Source organism: Carassius carassius, chromosome 41 (assembly GCF_963082965.1).
Source record: "Carassius carassius chromosome 41, fCarCar2.1, whole genome shotgun sequence".
NCBI lineage: Eukaryota > Metazoa > Chordata > Actinopteri > Cypriniformes > Cyprinidae > Carassius > Carassius carassius.
In genome coordinates this window covers 16543925-16564043 of record NC_081795.1, presented here as the reverse complement: position 1 = coordinate 16564043, position 20119 = coordinate 16543925, and the positions used below count along the sequence as shown (strand labels likewise).

Below are 20119 nucleotides of genomic sequence, written 5' to 3'. Positions count from 1 at the left end.
ATACCCTGTCTTGTTTTGCAGTGTTAAAAAAAACTATATATTATATAAAATGTACCTCTGACAGCTCAAATGCACAGCCTGTATTAGACGATTTGAAGCCTATATCGATTAAAGGTGCTTCAAAAAACCCTAAAGATACCCTATCCCGGGACTCTTTCGCTTTTTGACTTCGTGCAGTCTTGTTTTCTCTAATCATTAAGCCGTTGCTATTATAAGTTCATCATTTGTGTCTGAAAGAGAGCGCTAGCATCGCAATGCTCCGCAGTGTTAACGGGTTTATTTTTAGTCGGAAACCGCCGCTGGACTGAAGGTCCCGCCCACGCGCGGCTCGACTGCTATGGATCAGACACCGAGTGGATTCAACAAGGAGTAACTCACTGCTGCAGTCTGAAACCATGGCAGAGGAACTAAGACACATCTTTGGGAATAGCACGTTTTCCCATGGACTTCTACCTTTTATTGGGCTTCTGCTGAGTGTCTGCACTGGTGGGTACTTTATCTTTTCATGATGATGTCATCTTGAATCGGACTTACCTTAAAGTTAACAGTTTGCGGTGAAGTTAACCTAGCGAGCTGGGATGGGGTGTCTGCGATAACATGCCTAGGTGTAAATGCTCCGTTAACTGTTTTAAAATGAACTGTTATTGAAGTAACGATAATAAGCTCTTTATCTTTCTCTCAGAATTTTTTTTTACCTTAAGATGCCCAAGATACAATCAAAGCGTGTTCAAGTACTGCCTTATCCTTAATTTACTTTAGTTATAATTTCCTTTTTTAAATATACTTTATATATGTTACATATACTGTAAAAAAAAAAAAAAAAAAAGCAAAACTATTCGATGTTCGAGATAGCATAATTTTTTTTTGTACATCTAGTCTATTGCATATTTTGTTGTTGTTGTTGAATACGACCAGATTACATTATTAGAATTTTAATTATTGGCTTTCTATTAAATGGCTTAGTTATTATTTGCTAAATTTGGCTTAAGCTTTATAGATAGAGAAATTAAGTGTCAGTGACATATTAATATAAAAAAATGTCCAAACTAAATAAAAAAAAAAAACCTTTTTGTAGTGGAAGCAGTTAGCAAACATTCACACTCGACAGTCACAGTTTCACATAACGGAATGGGCTATTAGAGTTTTGGATGATAAAATAACCTCAAATACATGCATTTGACAGAGAGCTACCTGAACGTGCTCACAGCTTTCACTGACCTTTTTAAAAATGTACTGTATATAAATGCTAGGAGAAAACATTCTTAAAGTAATGTTTATGGAACATTGTTATAATTTATCGTAGCGTTGAGAGAAACAATGCTCTCCGAACATCCTTGTGATATTATTTGCACTTAATAACCATTCTAAGGAACATTTTTTGTAACTTTTTAATAACATTTTAATCATGACAAGCAGTGGTGGACCGGGACAGTAAATCAGGCCGGGAATTTGACTCCACCCCAGGCCACCTCTGTTGCTGCAGTCACCACCACCCAATTCATGTGTCCACCTGATAAACTCTTTGGCTCTTTCAGTTGTCTTTCAATTGGGTTATACTTAAAAAATAAATCAAAATCCTTAGACAGTGGACAATAATCAAATGAAGTGTCAAGAAGTATCAAGGCATTCACTGTCTCTATCATCTTTCCCTTAATCCCCCTCTCTCTCTCACTCTGCTTATTGAGTTTCTCTGCAATATGAAATAAGCACTTTCAATAATCTATATTAATTATGCAGCCATCAATTGTATGTCCCAATGATCACAGTCCTCCTACTGATGACCTTATAAATCATAAAAGCACATATTTTTATGTGAGTAAAAAAAAAAAGAGTATAGCCATGTTTAGTTTTGCTAATAGCTTAAACTTTAGCTGAAGGTTCCTGCTCTGACTCAAAAGATGAACTGTCCACCCTCTCTTGTTCAAAGCAGGAGCACTAACAGCACTAGTGCTACTGTTGCTTCCTTCGTCACCTTCAAAATAAATAAGCATTGTACACTAGGCTACATATTGTAGGCTAGAAATGGAAAATCAATTTCTGGTCAATTAATTTTTTTTGGCACTAAAAAAATACTGTATCTTCATATGTAAAACAGTGTGCTAGTTTGTCATTAAAATGCTCTTCATTTTCATTATATAAATTTGTAATATATATATGTATATATATATATATATATATACACACATATATATATATATATATATATATATATATATATATATATATATATATATTTTTTTTTTTTTTATTTTTTTTTATAGATTTTATCTATTGTAAGTCACTTTGAATGAATGTCACGATCGGTGTTACAGAACACACAGGAGAGGGAACCAATTGCAGGTATGGTGTTTATTGAAGGGCAAATCCAAAAGGGGTAAACAGTCCAGGCAGGGTCAAAACCAGAGAATCCAAAACATAAAAACAAGACAAGAAGACAAGGCAAGGGCACGACTAGATGACGGACATGAATTAACATCACATTAAACAAGGACTCCGTACACAGACTCAGACAGACCGGGTATAAATACACAGAAGGGTAAAGGGGAAACAGGAGACAGGTGGGGAACAATCAATTAAATAAACAAGGAGGAAGGTGACCAAATAAGGGAACAGGAAGTGATAAGGTGACAGACACCGTGAGAAAGGAGGACATCTAGTGGAAACCCAGGGACACAACCCAGACACTGTGACAATGAAAGCGTCTGTCTGCCAAATGATTATGTAAATATTAGGGTGGAACAGTTCAACTTTTTCACAGTTCGGTTTGTTAAATGGTTTTAGAGTCACGATTTCAGTACCGTTGTATGTGCTATGTTTATGGAAAAACTATACTTTCAATTAATTCGCAGTTGCAAACCAGCCTATTGCTCGTCAGCCTGATCGACTGCACAGCGGCAGCCGGCAGGCCAAAATGGCCCGATGGCCAGTCCACCCCTGATGACAAGAAACGTCTATGTTACGTATGTAACCATCTTTACCTGAAGGAGGGTAGAGAGGCGTCACGTTGGGGCGGCAGTGGCTCAGTGGTTTATGTAGGTTGTCTACAAACTGGAAGGTTGGTGGTTCAATCCTTGAGCAAGACACCTAACCCCAGCTGCTCCCGATGAGCTGGATGGTGCCTTGAATGGCTGACACCACAGTCGGTGTGTGAATGGGTGAATGTGAGGCAAATTGTAAAGCGCTTTGGATGGCCATGTGGTCTGTTGAAAGCGCTATATAAATGCAGTCCATTTACCACACTGGCATGCAATTATTGCATGCAGCTGATCACAGAGTGAGCATAAAAAGGCAGCAGGTGCAATTCATACCAGGTTTTCGTAGAGGAGATGAGCTGGTGACCCAGCCGCTCAGTGGTGCTACAGCAGTCATGGAGACGGGACATGATGACTACATTCCCTCCTTCAGGAAACGAGGGTTACATAAGTAACCAAGACGTTCCCTTTCAGTTGGCCACTCTCGACGTCATGTGGGTGATGATGAATTGGGATCCTCTACCAAAGTGCCATGGATGCTGCCCCTTCCAGTGCCCTGTTCGAGCCACCTGTGACCCTTTTTGTTGTAGGCTGGGGCTCGCAACAAGAAGACCACTCACTGTTGTCGTAGCACTACCCACTAAGTGAGATTGGATAACACTGAGAAAAACATACCTGTTCCACTTGGAACAGGAACGCTGCGGAAGCCCCATCCTTTTCAAAAGAGGTCTCTGGAGCAAATATTCATATGAACATACGTTTAAGTGCATATGGACAATTGGAGGTGATTGTAACCCTCTTGGAAATGACAGAAGTCATGACACAGGCTCTGAGGCTATACCATGGACTTTGCACATATGGGATCCACTTAGGTCTGTATAAGCATCGCTGGCCAGACGAGTACCTACAGACCCGAAAGGGGAGGCAAAGTTCGCCCTGCCGGGTGGAGGCGGTATTAGGACCGCCCCACCGGGGGACACCCGTATCCCCCCTAGCTGCACCACCATCAAGGGTGGTGAGGGAGGAGGAACCATCAGGCAGTAAAGGATGTTTAAAGGACGTTTTTACTTATGTGAAGAGGATGATCTTTTCCGTCTAGTTTACATTAAAAAAAATATATTTATATATATATGTATATATTATAGTTTAATATTCAGATACATTGCGATTATGGAAACATTTGGATATGTGTAGAATGAGACGTGAGCAATAACCTCCAAATACATCTAGCCAAACACGCGCTCGCTCGTCCTCGTATGCAGGCACTGTCACGATCTAATGCACTGTAAATGCCGGATTTTTTAGCGGGATTTTTAGCAAATAGGCCTAGCGGAACGCAAAAATTCAAAATCGAACATTTTGCAGAACAGGATCAAATAAAGTACTGGTCATAATACTTGCATAAAATGTTTGATGTGAAAAAAGCGGTTCACTGACTGTGCAGCACAGCCACAAGCGCCACATTTACGTTTGGGATAATTTAATTTTTAATACTATAGTGTCATTTGAAAACATTGCAATTGCGTTTTAAAATACAACAACGAGCACCACGAAATCATTTAAAGAGGCGCATTCAGCTGTCTCCTTGACGGGAAACAGTCAACAAAGTAAAATGATCTCAAACGTATGGAGCGCTCTCTTCATTTTATCAAATTATCATAATCACATCTATTCATTTTACAGTCCTGCTACTAGCATTTTATTCAGACTAAAACCCCTTTAATTCGGGTGAGAAAGCTTTTTTTCCAGGTGGCTTTTGCACATAATAATAATACCGCTGCAGACGCATTTTGCAGCATTAAGGTTATTAATTGATCGTTAATTTAAACTGCGATCGATCATGGAAATTATCGAATATTGACATCCCTAAATGCAAATGAGTTGGATGGAAACCTGGCTATTGTCTGCATCAAACCATGCTTCCGAACAAAAGTCATTCACCTTTCTGGGCAGCTCCAGGACAGCTGTCTCTCCGAGCATGGTGCTGTCTGTGAGCAGGGCGGAGTAACATAGCCCTTAATCATGCTGCAGAGCTGCCAACTTCTCCACCCCATTTACAGAGTGAAATTCTCTGACTACCTTTATCTCCCAGGACTGTTGTTGAATCTTCCAAAAGTTTTGGCTTGGGGTCCATCACATGCGGCAGCAGCACTTTCAAGCGCACCAATAACACGGGGCTGCCCGCCGACATGCCTGACTTTAAATTGGCGCTACTAAACACGGATATCGGCCGATGCCGATATATTACAAAAATGACAAATATCATATATCGGTCGACCTGTAGTCTAGTGACGTGCCCAGTAATTCCCCCAGCCAGGGTTGCCAGGTTTTCTCGACAAAACCTGCCTAATCGCATTTCGTGGGGTCCCTCATTAAAAATCGCATTCAAGGAGTAAAATGCATGTTTTTGCATTTTAGGGTTCCCCTGGTCAAATTCATATTCCAGGGGCTAAATAACACATTATTAAGGTCGCTTCAACCAGGGAACATGAAAATCAGCCCGCGGCAACAGTGTTAAAGTAGCCCAATTTTGCAACACTGTGCCCCAGGATTTAGTTGAAAATTTCCTAGGTATGAAAGTGAAATTAAATGAAAAGAAGAAAATAACAGCTGCAGTCGCCGGCTCCTATACCAGATCTTGTTGCCGATTTACTAAATGCCCGCAATGGGAACATGACTCATCTGTGAAGTGTTGTCATGATACCAAAATTATTGTTTCGATACCGATACCTAGTCAAGAATTTTGATACTTTTTCGATACTTTTCCTGAAAAGGGAAAATACACTCTCAAATATCATTGCTCTGCTTTATTTTAAAACCGGGACAACATTCTAATCATATAACACACTAATAAATGAACATATGATCAGCAGATATATTAAACATTTGAGCAAAATATGAAATATCAAAAAAAAAAAAAAAAAATTAGAGCAATGACATTCAAGTTAAAGAAAGAATAAATTTAGCAGCATTATCTCAGTTATCATAAGAAACATAAGAGTAATACATTTATCTTGATTCTGAACTTTGAATAAAAATGAAATGAAGTAAAATTTCTTTACCCACCCCGACCCGTGCACTGGGGACATCATGAAAGATATGTTGCTACTTATACCTTCGTATTGTAACCTTACAATACTTCTATGTTTCTCAATATTTCTCGTTCACTGAAGTTCCTCCCTCCACAGCAGCGCACGAGCATGGCGCTATTAGCAGCGCATTCGCAGCTCGTGAACAGCTCTGTGAACTGTTTCATCCTGTCAAAGAGTTACTCAAGATGAGACGGAGCATATGATTTGTTGAATGTAGTGAACCCATACGCCCTTCACTGAACGAGATCGAGAGATCTTCTCATTCGTGAACGAGTTGAATGAACAGATACATCTCGTTCGTGAATGAAATGAATGAGTATACACGTTCAGTGAGCCAAGCATGTAAATCTCGATCAGCAATCAGCAGATACAAAGCACAGTTATAGGTGCTGTGCAGATACGCTCGTTTTCCTATTTAGCATACAGAACATAACTCCACGTTTAATCCCCGATTAATGTGAATATTATATATGAACTGTCTGACCAAACAATTAAAATGTTAACTATGCAAGAAAACCTTGTGCTTTGTTCATCTGAACAACTTATTTAAACTATTTAATGCGATTATGCACACATTTTGGAAAAGCCAAATCAGTTTAGTAAAGCCACTAATGCAGCCATCTCGCTGTAGTTCTTTTTTGCTGCGTGCGTGAGGAGAAAAAACACAGACGACCATAGGGAGGCACTGGAAGAGTGCGTTGCACACACCAACATGAAATACGTCTCTTACTAATCTGGAACGCAGTCATTCTATGAAGTATAGATACTAATAAATTTAGGAATCGTGACGTTTTTAATTTCCGAGGATCGCGATACTTTTGAAGTATCGGTGCACCGTGCAACACTACCGTAAACGCCAACTCAGTGTGATTAATGCCTAGACATGTGAGGTAGCAATTGTTACCATCACCTGGTACCAGGTAATGACCGCATCCAGAAACGCACGGGTGAAACGGCATCTTTAAAAAGACGGTCCATCATCTTTACAAAGACGCACCCATGAAGCTCTTTTAGAGAAATTGTTCTTTCAGGGAAATACTATTTCAGTTCTGAGGCACACAGGGGAAATGACCGCTTGCAGCTAAATGGAGTAGTAGAACCTGAAGTGCACAACCCACTCGACACAATGATGCCATGATGCCAACACCAAAAGCTTCCGACGAGCGTATTGAATTCGTAGCTCACTGAAGAGACTTGGATTGAGCGGAACGATGTTGTAGCTCTGCCCTCAAGCGAAAAGCTGGTATTTCGTGCTCCTGCTGCCTTTTTATGCTTACGCTGTGATCAGCTGCAGCTGAATGCAGTAATTGCATGCAAATGTGCATTGGCTCTATAGGTGAGATACCAATGTGTCAGTCACCAATGTGACGTAGAGAGCGACCCACTGAAAGGGAAACACATTTTACCATTTTTAGACATTTTCATTCATCTGGACATTTTAAAGTTCTTAGAATATTAAAAATAAACATTCACTTAGAATATTAAAAATAAACATTCAAGAAATGTCATATTTTGGGAGGAAATGAAGTTAACATTTTTGTAACCTTTAACTAAAGTTAAAATCTAGACTAGATAACCAGACCTTTCGACATTATTGAAACATTTAAAAACAATATACCCACAATGGTTTTATAACCTGGATGTATTACTTGGGATATAGTCTCGCATTGCCAGACCTTCAGACAGACTGGGTTTGGCGGCATGTCATTTTGTTTCCAGGAGGGATGTTAAAGAACATAACACACGTGTCTCCCGGAAATCCTGTCTAATTCAACCAATCCGATGACGACTTCGACAATCCTGAAGTTTCCATTTTTGTGTCCAATATGCATCAGATGTTTAGCCAACAGTCCGTGGGCGTGACGTCTGAGGCTGAGACTACCTTGGATAGTGTGTATTTCTCTTGGGATACAACTTCTATTTGAGATTCAGATTCCACTGTCTCACTCAGACTGATGAACCAGAATGGAATGGTTGTTAAAAGTGTTTTTGTAAATGGATCTGGTGTAGAACAAGAGAAAGGGTGGGTGTGTTTAAGCAAGGGGGTTGAGGGTGCACTTTAGTGCCTGAGAGGAAAAGGACTGAAGTAGACTGAAGAGTCTGGAAGTATTGACCTGTTATTGGGCACTCTGCCAGTGGCACCTTCCACTTTTGTTGCCTTAAATATTAGGTTAAAAGAGGAGAATCTCTCCGCCTGCCCTTTAGAAAAACACTGCAAGAGGAAGTGGTATGTTAAACAGAATGACTATAATAGTTCGTAGCCCAATGGGAAGGGTGGAAAAATGGATGCAGCAAGCAATTTAAGCAAAAATAAAGCATTTGCAAAATGGCAGGGTTAGGTCATGGGTCATGGTAGTTCGTTTTGATAGACTAGCTGCTAATGTTGGCTTTATGCAGATCAAACAGGAGAAATGCTGACTTAAATAAGAAACATAAATGGATGTTGAACAATTACCAGAGTAGATGGCAGACTATGTCCCTGAATTCAGCCTATTTACACATAATATTTAAGAGGTTTTGTGATTTATTTCTGATTTATTTAAATACAATTATTTTATTAAATATTATTATTCATATATATATATATATATATATATATATATATATATATATATATATATATATATATATATATATATATATATATATATAATTTCACAAATAATGTACAAGGAAATGGCTAATGTCACATTAAATATAGTATATTTAAATTCAGGTTTTAAGTAGAAAGATTTAAGAAAAACTTCAATAATGTATTTATGTATTACATAGTACATATATTTCATATATATATATATATAAAATATATAAACATATATACATATAGTATAGAAGTATAAAAAAAGCATATTCGCATAAAAGTAATAAAGCATAAAAGCATATATAAGTTTTTGGAAAGTATATAAGTAGCCTATATAAGTATTTATATATAAAAATTATAATATTAAATAATTATATAATTGTATATATAAAATATATACAATTTGCCATGATTAAATTGGATTAATTATGTCCGAAATATAGCATTTTGGTCTGGGTCGATGAATTGTTTTAGCTGATGTATGGATTTTCATGCATGTATCATAAATCTAACGTGTATGTAATTTGAAGAGCGAATAGGATTAGAGGCTTTGTAAAATCAGCATTATTATTATTATTTTTTTTTTGTAGTGTGCAAATTGATTGCGTAGGGTCATTTCAAGTATACATTTAGTTGATGGGGCATTCTCTGTGGTCGCTATCGGCAAATTACATGCAGGCTAATCCAGGGTCATGTAAGGACAGAGTCTCTGTAGATTGAGAATGATCTATATTATGGAAATACAGTCAGCAAGTGTCACCCTGATCGGACAAATTAGACCAAGGTGAAAGCAATGCAGGCTCAGCTCCTCCATTATGCAAGTTATACGTCACAAAAATATGGTCTAGCCTGTGTTATTTCATTGCTGCAAGCTGAATGGATCAGCCAGACTGTGATATAGGCTAATTGTTTTTTTGTTGGCTTCCCTCTTGAAAAGATACTTAAGTTTGGCTGCTTTGTATAGAGCATAGAAAAGACCAGTGGATGTCAATAGTGATCCAGAATGCATGCTTACTTTCACAGGGCAATTTAAACAGACTGACTCTTATTATGTGTGCTGCATCATCCAGCCTGTCTTTTTAGTTCATTTTAATCTCACTTAGCCTACATATTTTTTTTTTTTATTATTATTTTATTGCTCCATGGTAAAAACACAAAACATTTCATTTTCTTCTTTAGATAATTTAAATTCCCATGTGCAAAAGGGAACAGAAAGAAGATTAAATCTTATAATATCTGTTCCCTATTCCAAAAACAAAATAAAAAATAACCTTGCTTACGCAACTTACAGCCAAAATTACACTGACAAAAACAATGTTGGTTTAAATATCAGCATTCATGCAGTATAATAAATCAGGCAAATCCCTGACAACAAATCAACATGTAATCCAATACATATACAATACACCAAAAAACAAACAAAACAAAAACCAAAAACATAGACCTCACCATATTAATACTGACTGAATATAATCTGTTTTTACTTATACTTAAACTGTCCAATATTACTACAACTTTTAAGATTTTCATGCAATGAGTTCCACAATTTTACTCCAATAACTGAGGGGCACATTTGTTTTATTGTTGTACGTGCAAATTGTTGTTTAAAATTATACCTTCTCCTACTGAACTCTTTTTCTAACTGAAAAAGGTGTTGTATTTTCTCTGGTAAGATTTTATGTCTTGCTTTAAACAAAATTATTAGTGTTTGAAACTTAACCAAATCTTCTAACTTTAATATTCTGGATTTAACAAATAATTTGCTTGTATGTTCTCGGTAGTTGACTTTATGAATAATTCTTATAGCTCTCTTCTGTAAAATAGATAAAGGTTTTATATTTGTCTGATATGTGTTCCCCCAGACTTCTATACAATAAATAAAATATGGTACGATGAGTGAACTATATAGTATTTTCATTGTTTTATTATTTAATACCTCCTTCAATTTGTTTAAAACAAAAATGTTTTGGGAGATTTTTCTTTTAATGTGTGTTATGTGAGGTTTCCATGATAGCTTATCATCCATAATTACACCAAGAAAACTAAACTCAAACACTCTCTCAATATCAACTCCATCTATGGATAAAGCAACAGGTTCATTTATTTTCCTATTTCCAAAGACCATAAATTTTGTCTTCTCTAAATTCAATGACAACTTATTTATATCAAACCAGTTCTTCAATTTTGTCATTTCATATTCAATGGATTCTACTAGTTTCTGTATATTATTTCCAGAGCTGAAGAAATTAGTATCATCTGCAAATAAAACTAACTGTAATAATTTGGAAACATCACAAATGTCATTAATATATAAAAGAAAAAGTTTAGGTCCCAAAACAGAACCCTGTGGTACCCCACATTTAATTTCCATAAGTTCAGATTTGACATCAGTTAACTGTACATATTGTTTCCTGTTATGCAGATAACTTCTCAACCAATTAAGGGCCATTCCTCTCATTCCATACAAACTTAATTTAGAAAGTAAAATATCATGATTCAAAGTATCAAATGCCTTTTTTAAATCAATAAACACTCCTACTGTGAATTTCTTTTCATCTGTTGCTGTTGTTATTTCTTCAACAATATTCATTAAGCCCGTTGCTGTGGACCTTTTTTGTCTAAAGCCATACTGGCTTTCACTGGCCACCTCATTCAAATCATACAGTGTCTTATTATTATAAATAAAATGATCAGGCAGGACTGTGTGTGCTGTTTTATTACCCATTACTTTATTCAGAATGTTCCATGTACCTTTTTTAATATTTTTATTATCATCCAACAGTTTATTATAATAATCCTTCTTAGCCTGTCTCATAATTAATACTAGCTTATTTTTATACACCTTATATTTTATTTCAGCAGTATTTGTTCTATATTTTATAAAATTTCTATAAAGTTTGTTTTTCTTTTTGCATGCATTAATCAATCCTTTTGATATCCATGGCTTTCTATTTTCATTTGCTTTTTGTTTGTGTACCACTATTGGACAATGTTTATCATAATATGTTATATACAGTTTCAAAAAAGCATTGTAGGCAGCATCAACATCCTCCACATACACCCCTTCCCATTCTTCATTTAGGAGATCATTCCGCAGCCTATTTATAGCATCATCGTTTCTTAATCTTACAAATCTACACCCTGTCTTCTCTTTACTTCTTTTTAATTGCCAAGTAAAATTAACAAAAATTGGCAAGTGATCACTTACATCATTTATAACTAATCCACATTTAATGTTTTCTTTAAAGCAGTTTATAAAGATATTATCGATTAAGGTTGCTAATTGCTCTGTAATTCTACTGGGTTTATCAATTAACGGATATAACCCACTTCCGTACATTAACTCAAGAAAGTCAGTGGATGACTTCTGCTTGGTAACCTTTAATAAATCAACGTTGAAATCTCCACAAACTAAAAAAGTTTTGTTTTCGTTTACCTTACTCAATAACTCATCCATCTTTTCTATAAATGTTTCCATCAGAGACCCAGGTCGCCTGTATATACACGTAACAATTATATTACTCATCTTTTCCAACTCAATTTCCACCGATATGCATTCCATTATATCATCAATTGCCATCGTCATACACTGAATTTGTTTACATTTTAAATCTTCATTCACAAACAATGCAACACCTCCTGATCTCTTATTTGTTCTATTAATGTGATACAATTCATATCCATCAATATGAAATATAACACCTCGTTCTTCTTGCATCCATGTTTCTGATAATGCTATCAGCATAAATCGTCCCTTAAGGGTATGCAAGTAATCATTTATCTTATCAAAGTTTTTATAGAGGCTCCTGCAGTTGAAATGAATTAACGAAAACATGGAATCAATAACTATTTGTTCGGCAAATTGTTCTTCAGAATAATATCGACAAGTGGAATTGCTAGAATTAAACACATATCTTCCTGGATCAACATCACATTCAAAATCATGCACTTTATGATCACTCAAAAGTAAAGATTCATCTCTTGGTTCTGTCATTTTTCCTACACAAGTGTCTCCTTTTACTTTTGAGTACCTTTAGGTCATTCATAAAAGACCTTTTTTGTCGGCTCTTCGTGCACTCCTTGTATGGACCTTCAGCCAATCACAGCACAGGCCTGTTAACTTAGCATCCAGGTCATCTGGAGTCATTATATTAATCTTGTAGTGGTATATTTTTACACACGTTGATCCATCATCTATCCAGTTTACCAAGAAGCCCACTTTATCCATAAGAACATAGAAACCATATCCAGCCGATTGAACCTTGATCCAGTCTATAAACATCCCTCGACCACTGTTCACACCGACACATTCCATGTGATCCCTCGAGATAAAAGTCATTCTCTATACTTATCCAGTTCTTTAATATCTTTAATTTCCATTACTTTTGATTCTTCCGGTGTTCCGTTAAGCTTTATCATTATTTTACAGTTCCTTATCCAAGTTGCTTGTCTCTTTTTGGCTTTTTTCAACATGCGAGCTTGCCAAGCGATGTCTGCGTTCTTTTTTGTTAGATGGTCATTAATATATACTCCAGTGCCTTTTAGTAGATATCCTTGTCGCATTAACTCCATCTTATATTTGCGATTTGCAAATCTCATTACAATTACTGGCGTGGCCGGTTTGGGAAGTTTCTTTGCGATAACCTTTCTTGGAATTACATGACAAGCCGCTATGCTATCACTACGAATAGACATTCCCCGACTCTCAAAAAACTCCACCACTTGCCGTTCCAATGTTTGCAGTTCCTCTGGAGGATCCAGCTGGCCTCCGACGCTTCCAGACAGCTTTCCGCCACCTGTTCCTCCCTCCTGGGCCACAACTCGTGCATAACTCCTGTGTTTCGTTGCCAGTCCAGTAATAATTACATCCTCGATGCGAGTGTATTGTTCCAAATCCTCCACTCTTCTTTCTAGTTCATCGATTCTGTTGTCCTTCGTTTTGATCATTTCTTCCAGAGTGTTATTTTTCGCCTTGATTTCCTCTTTCAACTCGTTGATCTCGCTGGTCAAGTTCATTAGTGTTTCTAATGAACACTAAACTCTCTTTTTACTTTCTCCATACTTTTTTCTTGTTACCGCTTTTTCTCTCTCCTTTACTTTACAATTAAGCGAATAACATTTTCTATAAATTCTATTAGTTTATCGCCAAACATTCCTGGAGCTCAATCCACGAGGTAGGCTGTAGTGCGTCCAGAGTCCACATAGAAGCAGGCTGAAATTTAACAATCATATTAAAAGATTCTTTTGAAGATGGTCCATCGGGAAATGACTGTTGAAACTTATTGTGAGCTGAGGCAGCACAGAGTACAATCCATGACCACAGAGAAGAATTTTGCTGTGAATGTCTTCCATCCTGGAAGATGTGATAATCAAAAGCTATGTAACTGGGCTGCTTTCCATTAAACAATGTAATGCATTAACCTTTAGCCCTGGGAAAGTGCTTCTCTTTGTTATGAGTGTATTTACTTTGTTGAAAAGAGCAGAATGGCTGATCACAGGCATATGTTGTGTTTTGGATGCTGTATTTCCTGTCAGGCTACTTAAATAACTGGCTTCGACCAGTCAACCAGCTTCACAAGAACACCATGCTGGTAACATTAGGTGTTGGTGAATATGATAATGTAGGAGGTATGAAGTTTCACTTTAATAGTCTTATTCCAGCTACAATTGGGTCAGTGACCTAAAACCTGACCAGAAAAAAATTATTTCCCATTCTTGTGTTTGTATAGTCACAGTCAGTATTGTCAGTTGCAATGCTTACACAATAACATCAGATGGGTGTATATTCCTGTACAACACATGCATTGACCATATTTAGATATTTTACATTGCATCGCTCATGTGATAGGTGCTAAACGTCCTCTAGTTTCCTTACAGAATCAAATCCATCTGTTCTTGCAGTATTGAGAGCGCCATCTGTCTGGGCATTGGAACAAAGAAGGCATTTTATGTGCAATGATCTTCTATGGTGTCTTTGTAATTGTTAGTTGCAGTGGAAGTTTTTAACGAGGGCTACCGAGCAGGAAGGCAGTCCATGTGTTGTTATGTTGACGAGGCCTCGGCTGCGTTCTCTTTAATTGTTGATGTATGAGGTTATCGAAGGGATATGGAGAGAGTGGGGTCCTAATGGTCCTGCAGAGACATAAAAGTGGTTTTGGTGCATTTTATTTATATTGTAAACATGACCGCTACCTCATGAGAGCACGAGTCCATGGTTTTGTAGGACAGGGAAGCTTTATTGTAGAACTTGTAATGATTATTCAGCAGCGTTGGAAGGATTTCCTGTTGAATTGGGTTAACTTTTGACAGGAATAGTTTAGTGGGTAAATCTTCAGAGATTTGTCTAAATGATGTGTCCTGTATTACCACCATTTGAGATAATGTGATATGGGTCAATGACATAAGTGTCGTAAGTGTCAACAATAAAGAGAATTCTTTAAAATATATATATACTTTATAAACACATGCATTGTTTTTTATTTATTAATTTTTTATTAACATGTAAATTAATGGATTGAATACTTTGTATGACTTTTTTTTTTTAAATATTAATTCTTAATTCATAAATATCATAAAATTTTTGGGGAGTCACACTCTTGATGATTTACAACCTGAACTAACCTTCTAACTAGAGAGATAGAGAGAGAGAGAGAGAGAGAGAGATTTGGAAAACAACCAAATTCTCCCTGGATAGAAAAATAGGCCAGGGAAACATAAAAAAACTAGGGGACAATTTTACTCCTAAATTTCTATATTTTACTAGTAATTACAGATGAACAGTAAGCAACACATTTAATTAAATTTGTAAAAAATTGGAAATAGAAAGAATAATTTCATTTTGTTTTTGTATGTTTGTTTGTTTATTTTTTTGTGTGTAAAGCATAATTTGTTTTATTTACAACTTGTAAAAACATATTGCTGGACTGACAAAAATAGGCATTTAAAAAAATTCCACTCAGAAATTGCTAGTAAATTTCTCAAATAACTACACAGAAATGGCAAACACATTGAATTAAGTGTGAAATTTTAAAGTAGAAAAACAGAAATATTATTTTCTTGTAAAACATACAACTTAAAAAAAACAATTATTATTTCCCCCCCCATCAAATGTGTGATTTTTTTTTCTTTTGTTAAACGGACACTAAATTGCATCAGAATCTTTCCCACCTGTGCTAATGTTGCTTGTTGACTTTATAGCTAATGGTCACACAGGTGGAGAAGGTGGATTAAGTCGATGGAATTCGACATGCAAGCAAACTTAAGGACAAAGCACTCAAGGTGGGTGGTTTTGGGTATCAATAATGATTTGTGTTCTTGTCTGCCCTTTTGTGGACAGGGTAAAGAAGAAAAGGGGAGTGTGCAGAGAAACGAAACTAAGTCTATTGTGTTTCATGTTGACCAAACTGCTGTGCTACTTTGCTTTTTAATTCCGTCCTGTTTGTCTGTCCTACCCTTTGTGACATCTTGAGTGTTGTGTGTCTTTGTTGGCAACATTTCAACCCCCTGAATGCCTTGAGGAACAACATCTCATCCTTTGATTTTGGCACTCCTAGAAGACTTGTTTTAGTGGACTTTTTGAGGACATAGAGGGTTTTGACATTTCTGGTAATGCTGTTGCGCAAACTGAGTCATTGTATGTGCTGATCCAAAGAATGCAAACAGATTTTCACACTTCTTTTGTTTGAATAGCCATAAGCTTTTTCAGTTGAGCCCCGCTTCCCTTTGGTGTATGCATGAACACTAAGACTCAGAAGGGAAGGTAAACATTTCACAATGAGTTTGGGATGAAAGTCAAAATCCCAGACCTTGTATACCCAGATAGCGTGCTGTTCTGAAAAACCTCGTTAACAGCTCACATTCCATACTTAAATCACCTTGTTTTGAAGCTCACATTTTAATCAGGCGTTCAGAGGAATAATGCTTAATGTAGTGCTTTTTAAATGAGTTTCCAGCTTGGATTTCAGATTGGGATCGTTTTTCAGAACAATGTGGTACTTGAGGAAATTCAAAAGAATACTCAAAGAAGAAAAGTCTTTAGTAGCTCTTTAGTAGCATTTTAATGTACTTACACTTATGTTTAAAAGTTTGAAATCAGTAATATTTATATATATATATAAATATCTGTATATAATACAGATATATATATATATTTTTTTTATACTTTTATTAAGCAAGAATGGATTAAAATGATCAGTAAATACAGTTGCCATTTTTATTTAAATAAAACAATCTGTTCCTTTTAAGTGTCTATTAAGTAAAGTATCCTGGAAAAAAAATTATTGCTGTTATAAAAATAAGATTTTTTTCAATATTAACAATAATAAGAAATATTTAGCTGTTCCATGACACAGAACCACAGAAAATACTTTCATACAGAATTAATGCATTAGAGTATGTAGCAAAATTGGAATCGTAAAGGGTTATTGATTTGTAAGGCAGAATCAGTAACTTATGTAATTTGTGCACAAGATTTTTATTAACTAAACATTAACGGAAACTAATCTTACAAACGAACAAACAAACATACATACAATCACTCATACAGGGGAAAGGGCAAATGAGATTTGATGGAGGATACCATCAGGATAACCAGATAATGAAGCTATGAAAAGAGTCAGTTGACCACCTGAGTAAAACCATCAGCGCTGTTTATAACGGGGTCTATTAGCTTATACTAAACCTCTGATTCGTTTAGTTAAATGTATGATACTTGCATTTCCTTGGCCTGGAATGAGCATCTGGATGCAAAGTCTTGATGGTTTGGAGGTTCGGTGGTATAGGAGTCGCGATCCGTTCTTCCGGTTTTTGAAGAGTGATGAATTCCAAAGATGTCCTGACTCAATAGTGATTGGGAGTTTCTTCCCAGTGGAATGTGAAAAGAGCTAAGAGAGACATCAGCTGAGATCCTAAGATCTTTGGTGAATGGAAAGTCTTAGAACAGTAATATGTTGCATAGGTATCAACATATAATATACAGTACACTCTCATTTAGATCATCAGAAGATGATTTGAATGAGTGGTTCATATCATAAGCATGCATAAAACAGTATACAAGACAAAAAGACAATATACAAAAACAGTAACAACATACACAATGACAATATGTGTGTTCATTCAAAGAAAGGTTTTTCTATAAATTAATTAGAGAAAAGTCCATTTTTATAGCAGTATGTTTCAGAGAGAACTTAGTAGGAAGAAGATTCTCTCCACATACTCTTAGGTCGTATAAGTTATCTGGTCTGGCTGAGGTGTCGTGGTTGCCATTGTAATCAAGGGTCTGGAGTCTTTCGCAGACATCCTGGCACCTAGTATGTTTAGACGGGTCTGTGATCATTTGCTAATCTAATGAATAATTGATTTGTTAAATCAAATGGAAAATGGTATGTCTGATTGGTCCAAATGCTATAAAGAAGAACTGCTATTCTAGTACTTTTACACTCTTTAGTTTTATAATTTTTTTATATATATATGTATATATTACTGACATTTATTGAATTCTTGATTGATTGGCTGACAAGTCTTGATTTATTTTCTGGACGGCTATGAAGTAGTTCCATGTGTTTTGACTGCACTACAGTTCAGTATCCACATGCAAATCAGACAAACAATTACTTTTTTTCAATAGTTAGTTTTAAATATACGGTATATGGGAGTTGCCACGTGAAAACTGAATGGGACAACTGTCCACACACACATACATATACACAAGGTTAATCCATGTGCAAGAATTTAAAGAGTCACTTTCAAACTAAATGTAATCAGTACACAACATAGAAGCACTCTTTTAGTCTGTTGGAGCGAACCGGTGGCACTTTTTCTAACCTGTTAGACAGCTCCTAAATTACCCACTGTTCATTCACACACAAGGATGAATAACGCAAGCACGAAAGAATTTGCCACCACTAATAAGCAATTCACCTTTGCATTGTTCGCCTTTGACCCCCTCTCATGATGTTAATGGCATCTTATGGAAAGCATTCTTTGTTTTGTTTCAAAAGAAGTCAAGACATCAAAATTACGCGTTGCTTGTGCTTACTGCAGACAAATGAGTCTCAGTAAAGGCCTCATTGTTTGGGTCTTGATTTTGGTGTGAAGGGGAGGCAATGTGTGACATCTTTAATGCTAACATTATCGATTCCTTTTTTCCTTTAAGTGCCAGTCTTTAATCAGATGTGATAGCTTAAAAAAAGACTTGCAATAGAGAGTGAGGAAGAAGGAAAGGAGCCTTACTGAGGGAGGAGGGAGTTTGTGTTTTATTTGAATTAAGTTGGAGGCTTTCTTGGCACTCAGAGAAGGGTTTCATTGTTTCCAAGAAAGTAAATATATCAGCTTTCACATATTTTATGACTAATAAGAGTATGATTAAGATATGTTACCAAATATCAATAAACAAGTCTGGTGGCCTTAAAACATTGATTTGTCTATGTATTAAACAGAGTCTTGTAATGACTGCTCTTAAAGGTATTAATGCTTAGTAAACATTTATAAACATTTGCAAATGTTGAATAGTTTCCACTTTAGATTGGGTACTGCAAAACATGAACAAATAATTAATAGATTATTGTGTAATAATCTAAGATAGATGTAAGATAGATGAGTAAATAGAGGTCTACACAACAAACAAAGAACAACAACTGAAAATCGTATGAAGTGAAAGTTTACTGACATTTGTAAGCATTTTGATTTACATTAAATAATCACATGTTAATCATTAGGTAATGTTAAAGGGTAACTAAACCCCTGGTCAGAGCCTGACTCCACCCACTGGCAATATTTGAAAAATGCTGAAACTTGGGCAGAGCACAGCAGAGATAGAGGGGATGAACCGAGGGCGGGGCTGAGCGGGTGAGGCGTGAACCTGGGACCCGCAGTGACGGATTAATTGACAGCTGCTGTCAGAGTCACTGAAATGGAGAGTGACTGTAGTGACGCAAGTAGCTTTGCAACAGATCGTTCATTTGAAGTAGAGGATGTCGAGGTGTCTGTGGACACAGGGCCAGGGCCTGAGCCATATCAATTCGAGCCGCTGGCTCAAACAACGGTTTTAACTCCCGCATTGCGATCAGCATCCGACGATGCTAGCGAAGCAGCCAAGCAAGAGAGAATGGGGAGAGTCTCTGAGTAAGGCACTGCGTCGCTTTTCAGCGCAAGCTGTGTGGAGAAGACCATTTCCACCTCCATTGCGTTGGAGAAGTAATTCCGTGTAAAATGCAGTTTGCACACTCCAGCTCTAGGCGGGAACTCGCGGTCTTCCAGGCCAAGAGCATGCAACCACTGGCGCCTAATTTTCAAGTCTGCTGGAAAACTATGCAGTCCAGCAGTGCTGTTGCAACCAGCAACACTACACCTACGCACCATCCTGACCACTGTACTAAATGTAAATACAGATAAATCTGAGCTAACTTGAAGCTATCCTAACTGATGCAATACTATGCTACTAACTAACTAACTATGCATATAACAATACTTATGTT

At 36.6% G+C, this 20119-nt stretch overlaps 1 protein-coding gene across 1 annotated transcript in view; it reads left to right on the top strand.

Moving 5' to 3' along the window:
* Positions 1-358: 358 nt before the first annotated feature.
* The window catches only part of LOC132122882 (nectin-3-like protein), a 58090-nt gene continuing 38329 nt past the window's right edge, over positions 359-20119 (top strand). The window contains exon 1 of the mRNA XM_059533376.1: positions 359-486. Coding sequence (XP_059389359.1) covers positions 396-486 — 91 coding nt within the window. The 5' untranslated portion in view covers positions 359-395. The remainder of the gene's footprint in view (positions 487-20119) is intronic.